Here is a 9,084-nt window from a genome sequence, read left to right as displayed (position 1 = left end):
AAACAAGTGCTTCTCAAAATATGGTACTCAGAAGTGCAAACACTAGGTCCACCCAAGACCTACTGAATTAGAAACTCTGGTTTGAGGCCCTTCTATCTGTGTTGTAACAAGTCCTCCAGGTGATTCTGATGCCCACTGACTTATGAGCTGACCCTGGAAGTTAATGTATTGAATCCCACAGTTTGCTTTTCATTTCCTGTTTTCATAACGTATTCTTATCAATAGCACTGTAATCCCCTCAATTCGTTGGCATTAAAATCCTGACGTTATTTTTGTTCTTCTTTGTTCCCCCTTCTTCAGTTTCTCATCAAGAAGGCTGTTATTTCCAAGGTGTTCTTAAAAATCTAATTATTCTCAGTTATTCTAGGCCCCAAAATCAAACCTCAAGCCTTTTCAATAAGCCAATATATATCCACTTTGTAGTTTCTTCTCCTATATTGCTGTTAAAATAATTTTTCACATCTGCTGATTTTGTCTTTCATGCTGCTGCTCAAGAACAGTGCTGTTTTATTTTGAACCAAAATACAATGCTCCTTTTGTTCTTTGAGGCCTTCACCAATCAACATTCCAACCCTGCATTAGTCTTATTTCTCATTCTCTAGCAAAGCAGATCTCATTGACTTGTTCTCACTTCCTTTGTACTTTGTATTTCCCTTATCCGGATGCCCTCTCTCTCCTTCTTTCCACTCTATTTTCTCTTCCTATTGAAGACACAATTCATATTCTTTGAATTAGGGCTCTAACTTTATCTTTCGCATTTATTTTTACTCTGTGATGACCGTATTGAATTGCTGTAACTTGTATGTTTCTTTCCCAATATTAATTCAAGTTGATACAAAGTATATCTCCAGATATTTTCTATATCCTCTTAAAGATGATCCTTTACTCTGTACTACCTATGATAAGATGCAGCACATGGTCAACTGGCTTAAAAGTAGGTAAAATTAGATACCAAAACTCAAGTGTCCACATTTGCAGTCATTGATAACCCTGGTTTAGGTTTATGGAGAGAGTATGGAAACTACTAGCTAATAACAGTTTGGATATTCACAACTAGTCATCCATGCCAACTGTTTTATGATGCTGTGCCATTCATTACCATATAGGGCACTGCTCCTTATTGTGCCTTTATCTTTCAAGACACAGTTTACTATTCAACAAATATGAAGCAGTGAAATCAGTGTGTGCTCATGTGTATACGCGTATCTTTGCCTTAACATGGGCCTAAACCTAAAGGAAATTCCATAAAGGCTATTAACAGAAAAAAAAAATTACCTCAATTTTGACCATTATTTTCATGGCTCCCTGAAATAAAAGAGTCTGTTTGTTCTTAATATTTTTATGATTTCATGATATCCTATAGAATAATTCAATTTCAAAAAGGCAGTGAACAATAGATGTGGTAGAAGGGCCTGAAGGGAAGAAATGGGTTAGAGAGAATCAGTAAAACTAAAAATATAACACAATCAGACTTCCAAAGCAAAGCCAGCTATAATGGAGCAGAAAGCATCAGGGGAAATCTCTTATTTCATTCTGGCACTGAGGGCAAAGAAATTTTACTTTTTAATTTCTTGGGGACAAATTGACTTTGTCAACACAGCATCTTTATTTTTACCACGTCATTTAAAATTGTATTTACAGTTTTAAATGAAAAACTTTAGACAAATTAAATTTAGCAGAGTTTATTTGAGGAAAGAATAATTCATGTATTGGACAACCCTCAGAACCAGGAGAGGTTCAGAGAGCTCCACCCAACATGGGGAGGCAGTATTAGATAGGAAAAGGAAATGACATACAGAAACAGCTTAATTGGCTACAGCTTAGTATTTGCCTGATATAGACATGCTCTAATTGGTTGGCAGTCTGTGATTGGCCAAAGCTCAGCTGCTGTGATTGGCTGAGGCTCAGCAACTTGTTATAAGAATATGCTCTTAAGTTAGGCTGCAGTTTGTTATGTGCAGAGGCTGCTTTAGGCCAAATTTAATTTAATTTAGCAAGAGTTCTATTATCAATGCCAATCTGTAGATTCTTATAATTAAATCTGTATTTGTCCACTACTCCTTTTGTGAATCCAAAAATCTAAAAATCTGTGGAAACTATTTTATTGTTTATTATCCTTGGGTGACAGAATATTACTAGACCTTAATGAATTTGGTGATGAAACCAAATTGACAAAATTATTTAGTTTTTATTCATCCCACTTGTGGCAAATATTTATACATTTTGCTGCTCAAACAATGTTTGGATACAGAGGGAAGTTCCAGACTACTTGGACATGTGATATAATATACTATATGGATCCTATTATTTAAATAAAATGCAAAATTTTCTGAAATTGGAAGCCTATCTGGCCCTAACGATTTGCAATTAGTAATTGTGGATCTGAGCTCATTTTCTCCTTTGATTTTATTAAGGAGAAATTCTAAATTATGTGCTACAATCATGAAAATATTTCTTTAGTACCTTGAAGTTTTTGAATGCCTCTATCATGAAGGAAGTAGCTGAGTCCAATTTTAACAAACAAAGGAGAACTCTGGATACAAATTATACAAAGGGACTGAAAATAATTTAAAACATGATGAAATATCAAGGAGCACAATTCAGAACTAAAGAATGTGAAGAGTTTTATGTATTTTGTTCTTTATCATAAGTATGTGCTGAATGAATACATGTACACACAATATATATATACACACATATATACATATAAAATGTACACATGTAAATATTTTGTCAGCCTAATGACAGACTTGAAAATCAGAATTGTAGTTGCTAAATGTGTATGCGTATGCCTCATGCCTTATTCTCGCAATAGATCACAGTAGCAGTTCAAAAAATAATGCTTAAATCCAGTGCGGTGTCTCTGATGAAAAGAAAAAAAAGATGCTTATTATAGATGTAAATACCCATACACACATAATCTCTACTCATTAGACTATTGGTCATCAAATTTTTTTCCAATATAACTATAGAAAATTAGTACTTTTCAGTATTTTATCCAGTAGAGTTGCTGGAGTATTAGTTCCCAATGTATGGTGCCAACTTCCTGAGAGGATAGTTTTTGGGTGGTTATTGTTTACCTGAGTAACTCAGAAGGCACCTGAGTTGTGCACAAAGCAGCCTGTGTTGGGAGTAGAGTGAGTCAGGCACAAATTCTCTGATTTATGCTGTGCTGTGACTCCCAGGAAGTTCCACTTGCCCCCCCACCCTCCTTTTTTTTTTTTGAGACGGAATCCCTCATTGTTGCCAGGGCTGGAGTGCAATGGCGTGATCTCGGCTCGCTGCAACCTCTGCCTTCTGGTTTAAACGAGTCTCCTGCCTAAGCCTCCCGAGTTGCTGGGATTACAGGCGCCCACCACCATGCCCAGCTAATTTTTTGTGTTTTTAGTAGAGACGGGGTTTCACTATGTTGGCCAGGCTGGTCTCGAAATCCTGACCTTGTGATCCGTCTGCCTCGGATTCTCAAAGTGCGAGGATTACAGGCATGAACCACCACAGCTGGCCTCCGCCTGCCCTCTTTAAGGAGAAAGTCTGGGTCATCACTCTTACAAATAGGGCAGGGCATGGGATTTGGACAATCAGCATTTACTGAGGGTCCGCTGTGTGCTGAAATCTGAAGACAACACTGGGAGCTGTTGCAATGTTACTAGCAGGCAGAAAAGTCTGTTTCTGCAAGAACTCACAGTATAAGCAGAGAACAGGGCAACCACACATTAAAGGAATTATCTAAGGTATATTAATAAAAGAGCATTGATAGTGTTATTAATATGCATTATGAATGTCAAATTCAATAACATATTCAGATGAAAACTATCAAGGCCTGGACTTGCTGAAGGCACTCTTTTCACCTTTGCTTTTGGTATGCAGGTAGATATTGCAGAATGTGCTCTTTATAGAGGTTAAGAAGATGCTGTAACGGAAAAAGGATTACAGGGCACAGCTAAGTTCCCATCTAAAGTTGGTGCCACAGCAAAGGAATCAATCAACAAAGTGAAGACACCAACCTGCAGAATGGGAAAAAAAATGCTCAAACACTACCCATCTGACAAGGGGCTAACAACCAGAATATATAAAGAGCTCAAACAACTCTACAGGAAAAAATCTAATAATATGATTTAAAAATGCTCAAAATATCTGAATAGACATTTCTCAGAAGAAGACATACAAATGGCAAATGGGTATGTGAGAAGTGCTCAACATCACCGATCATCAGAGAAAGGCAAATCAAAACTACAAAGAGATATGACTTCACCCCAGTTAAAATGGCTTTTATCCCAAAACAGGCAATAACAAATGCTGGTGAGGACGTGAAGAAAAGGAAACCCTCATACACTGTTGGTGGGAATGTAAATTACTATAGCCACTATGGAGAACAGTTTGGAGGTTCCTCAAAAGAGCAAAAATAGGACTGCCATATGATCCAGCAATCCCACTGCTGGGCATCTACCCCAAAGAATGGAAATCGTTCTATCGAAGAGGTATCTGCATGCCCATGTATATTGCAGCATGTTTCACAATATCCAAGATTAAGAAACAACCTAAATGTCCATCAACAGACAAGTGGATAAAGAAATGTGGTACATGTACAGAATAGAATTCAGCCAAAGGAAAGAATGAGATCCTGTCATTTGCAACAATATGGATGGAACTGGAGGTCCTTATGTTGGGTGAAATAAACCAGGCACAGAAAGACAAATTTCATATGTTCCTACTTATTTGTGGGAACTAAAAATGAAAACAATTGAACTCATGGAGATGGAAAGTAAAAGAATGGTTACCAGAAGCTGGGAAGGGTAGTGGGAGAAAAGGGGGAGTGTGGGGATGGTTAATGCATACAAAAAAGAGAGAGAATGTATAAGATCTAGTATTTGATAGCACAACAGAGTGACTATAGTCAATAATAATTTAATTGTACATTTAAAAATAACTAAAAGGGTATCATTGGATTGTTTGTAACACAAAGAATAAATGCTTGAGGTGATGGAAATCTCACTTACCTTGATGCGATCATTACATATTAGATGCCTATATCAAAATATATCATATACCCCATAAATACTATGAGGTATATTACTATATTACTATGTAATCATAGCAATAAAAATATTAATAGAGTTGGTGCCAGTAAAAAGATGAGAGAATCAATTGCAAATGAAGGATTGGTTCTGGAGCCTCAGGACGCAGACAGACACAGAGCTCCAATACTGCCTCCTGGCAGTTAACGAAAACATTCCACCCACTGTATTGTGGCCATTATTTTAGAGTATGGGAACCCTTTTGTTTCCTAACAAAAAGTCATAAGTTTTACATTTCTTTGCCATGATGTGAAAGGAACTGATGATTTCTTTCTCAGAACTCTGTGGCCCTTGTGAGTGAAACAGAGAGGACAGGCCACGCTTCAACATGAATGCAGCAGCATCCTTTGGAAACAATCTCAAGACCTAACTGAAAACCCATGTTTCTAATTTAAGTATGAGACAGTAATTACTCATACAGCCAGAGAGGATTCCAAGTCCCTGCCTATTTGCAGCACTATCTAAAAACAATCAACTCATCTTTCAAATCTGACCAAACTACAAATGGTATGAGAACTCCATCGTTTAATAAGGATGTTCATTTTGGCACTTAGCAGCTTACGCATGGCTCACAGATGGCATCTGTCTCGTTTTGCGTAATCCAATCATCCTGCACTACTGCGTCTCACACTTAGTCTCCAGGAGTAATTGAAAAGCTCACAGTGACAATTGTGTCTTCTTCCAGATGTCATCGCTATAAGGAGTGGGGCTTTCATCACCTCCCTGACGTAGGATGTGTACATGGCTCTCCAGGTCAGAGTTGCTCCAAGCAAGGTAAAGAGAAATTACTTCTTTGCATTGCCTTTCAGTTGCTGCCTAGCACTGGTGTAAATGAATATGTTCTATAAATGGCCTCTCTGTCAGTGGGCAACTTGTTTCACTTTTGGCTGGGTACCATACAGAAAACATTCTGCTGCACGGCTTGCATCTTGTGGTAATAGGGCAATATAAAGGCACCCAAGCCCAAGAAAGGATTGTAAAACATGTAAATAGTGGCTGTTTAGAAGGCACCATTTTATTGGGAGGTAAGCTCTCTGGTATTAACACCTGCACGTCTGCTATCGTTTTCTGAAATCATGACAGTTTGTTCTCAATCTTTTTTTCTTTTTTTTTTGCAGGGAGTGGCTTTTATTTTTGTAACTTCTGAAGGGTGTGCAAAATTTTAAAGGCAAAGTGTTGAAACATTTCAAGCTGTAGGTTTGTTAGTTTCTTTTTCCCCTGAGGCTAGTGTTAATAGTTGTGTTTTACTTCAGTGCAAAAATACCCCTTTAAAAAAAAAATCAAAGAATCTAAAACAAGGAAATATGCAAAGCCTCAAAGCAGCTGTGTAAATTCATACAGGCTTTAGGCCTATAACGAGCCAGCCTTAAGGGAATGATAGTGGAAAATCAGATTTTTACTTAAAAATTAAATTATAATTACGAGTGAGTGCTACATTCATTTTAGTAAAATATCAGCACCGTGTGTATTTCCTCAAGCTTTTTCTTTACACTGCCATCATCACCACATATGTCATCAGTGAGAAATGTTGAGCATGACAAAAGCTAAGAAAAATTTTCAAGGTCAGTAAAACATTATTTCAGGAAAAATATTTTTAAAAAACTTATTTTTAAGAGGTTTTTAAACTTCATAATTTATGTATAGATTTGGGATTGAACTAGCAATAATAACTTCTGCTGAAGAGATAAAAATTAGAAGATAAAATCCTTTCTCTTAAGTAGCTTACACAAAGAATGGGGGCTCTATATTTAGTCAGGGCTTACACAGACCAGACAGACACACACACACACACACACACACACACACACACACGCATTGCAGGGAAAATATCCAGATAGTTGCTGCAGTTCCTCACTATCTTAGAATCATCTGAGCTTCATGTGTAGAATTACAGCCTTAGAACATTAGAAGAATAGTGAATATGTTTGAAATAGACAGGTTGTTGACTATCTGAATTCTCATGATACATCCCTATAAGTTATGAGTTAACTTTTCTTTTAAGTGCTTGTTCACTGTCAATATTATCAGCACAAGAATTACTGATATGCTCATAAATTAATAGTAATGGCAAAAGTGACCTTCATCTAGAGATAACTCGAATACTCAACAAACATTTATTGAGTGCATGCAATGTGCCAGGCATTGGGCTAATTAAATCCCCCCTATCTCTATACTTTAAATGAGAGAAAAGCTGACTCAAGGGAAAAAGTCATGGCCAAAGGCCATTTAATTAATTTGCTGTCTGGGAAAATAGCACAAGAACTGGGAAGAAAGCCCAAGTGTGAGGACTGCTAAATTGTTCAGAATACAATGTATTCTACTCCAGTAGACGACATGTTTCCTAACTATGTTAAACTAATGGAAACTTTCCTCTGTAAAACAAATGTTGTAAAAATCTCAGAAGCACAACACATTCCTGCATATCGTCAGAATTGTTCACCTGAACTGGAGAATTTCATTCATTCAGGCAATTTCAGAGGGAACTACTTATCAGTAGGATGGAGACTTTGCTGTGATTCTACAAGTGAGAGAGTCATATCTCATGATTTCTCCAGGAATTGTCCAAAGAACTACAATGCAGGCTTTCCTATGGGGAGAAGTAAGAGAGAAAGTATTATCTATTGGGCACATACAGTACTTAATGTTAAGAATTGTATACATGTTCAGAATACAAATCCCTTATGAAACTTTACCTGTAGATGAGTAGAACAAAACTCAGAAAGTAACCAGCCAGTGTCACACACTTGTCAGTGATGAACTGGCGGAGAAATTCCAGTGTATCTGACTGAGAGTCCACATATTTTATTAATAGACTATGGTTCCGGCCAGGTGTGGTGGCTCATGCCTGTAATTCCAGCACTTTGGGAGGCCAAGCCAGATGATCACTTTAGGTCAGGAGCTCAATACCAGCCTGGTAAACATGGTGAAACCCCATCTCTACTAAAAATACAAAAATTAGCTGGGTGTCGTGGTGCACACCTGTAGTCCCAGCTACTCAGGGAGGCTGAAGCAAGTGAATCTCTTGAAGCCAGGAGGCAGAGGTTACAGTGAGCTGAGATTGTGTCACTGTACTCCAGCCTGGGTGACAGAGCAAGACTCTGTTTCAAAAAAAAAAGACTATGGTTCCTACTATAGTGGTCTTGTCTTCCATTATTTCTTTCCTTCCTTCCATGATTATTATTCAAGATATATTTATGGAATACCTATGAAAGCCTGACCAATATTTTGGGGGCTGAAGAATTAAATGTGGTCAAATCAGTGTCTGTCTTTTAGAGACTGGAGAAAGAAATGTATACCTCCAAAATAGGTACGCTACAATACAAAACGATCAGATCTATAAGACAAATATAATATTATGGAAGCAATAAAATAAGATAGAGATTGATTCTGTCCTGCAGTGAGGGGTGGAGTGAGAAGATGATATATGAGCCAGACCTAGAGAATATAGCTACTTGCTCTGTAAAGAGTGAAGCTACTGTAGGCAATGGGAACATTCTGCTTTGCAAAATCACACAAGAGCTTCCAGTTTCCACAGAATAAATGGAGAAGGCTATAGAGAAGGACTAGGCCTAGATTTCACAAAAGAATTCTCCTAAATCTTCAAAGATCATATACTCCCAATGCTACTTAAATCATTTTTGAGTATAGAAAAACAAGAAAAGCCACAAGAAAGTTTTATGAAACAAGAAATATGTTGTCACCTAAACCATATAAAGATAGTACAAAAAATAAACTATAGATCAATCTCACTTATGAATACAGAAAAATCTAAACATATTAGCAAACAGAACCCAAGAACTCATCATAGCCGGGCGCGGTGGCTCACGCTTGTAATCCCAGCACTTTGGGAGGCCGAGGCGGGCAGATCACGAGGTCAGGAGATCGAGACCACGGTGAAACCCCGTCTCTACTAAAAATACAAAAAAAATTAGCCGGGCGTGGTGGTGGGCACCTGTAGTCCCAGCTACTCGGAGAGGCTGAGGCAGGAGAATGGCGTGAACCCAGGAGG

At 37.7% G+C, this 9,084-nt stretch overlaps 1 protein-coding gene across 2 annotated transcripts in view; it reads left to right on the top strand.

The window, feature by feature from the left end:
- The first annotated feature begins 5,775 nt into the window (after positions 1-5,775).
- TMEM244 (transmembrane protein 244) overlaps positions 5,776-9,084 on the top strand; it is a 35,160-nt gene continuing 31,851 nt past the window's right edge. For both annotated transcript variants that reach the window (XM_063622139.1, XM_055243965.2), the window contains exon 1: positions 5,776-5,849. In XM_063622139.1, the coding sequence (XP_063478209.1) occupies positions 5,817-5,849 (33 nt within the window). In that variant the 5' untranslated portion in view covers positions 5,776-5,816. The remainder of the gene's footprint in view (positions 5,850-9,084) is intronic.

Source organism: Symphalangus syndactylus, chromosome 2, assembly GCF_028878055.3.
Source record: "Symphalangus syndactylus isolate Jambi chromosome 2, NHGRI_mSymSyn1-v2.1_pri, whole genome shotgun sequence".
NCBI lineage: Eukaryota > Metazoa > Chordata > Mammalia > Primates > Hylobatidae > Symphalangus > Symphalangus syndactylus.
The sequence above is the reverse complement of the archived record's forward strand: the minus strand, read 5'-3'. Positions and strand labels throughout refer to the sequence as shown.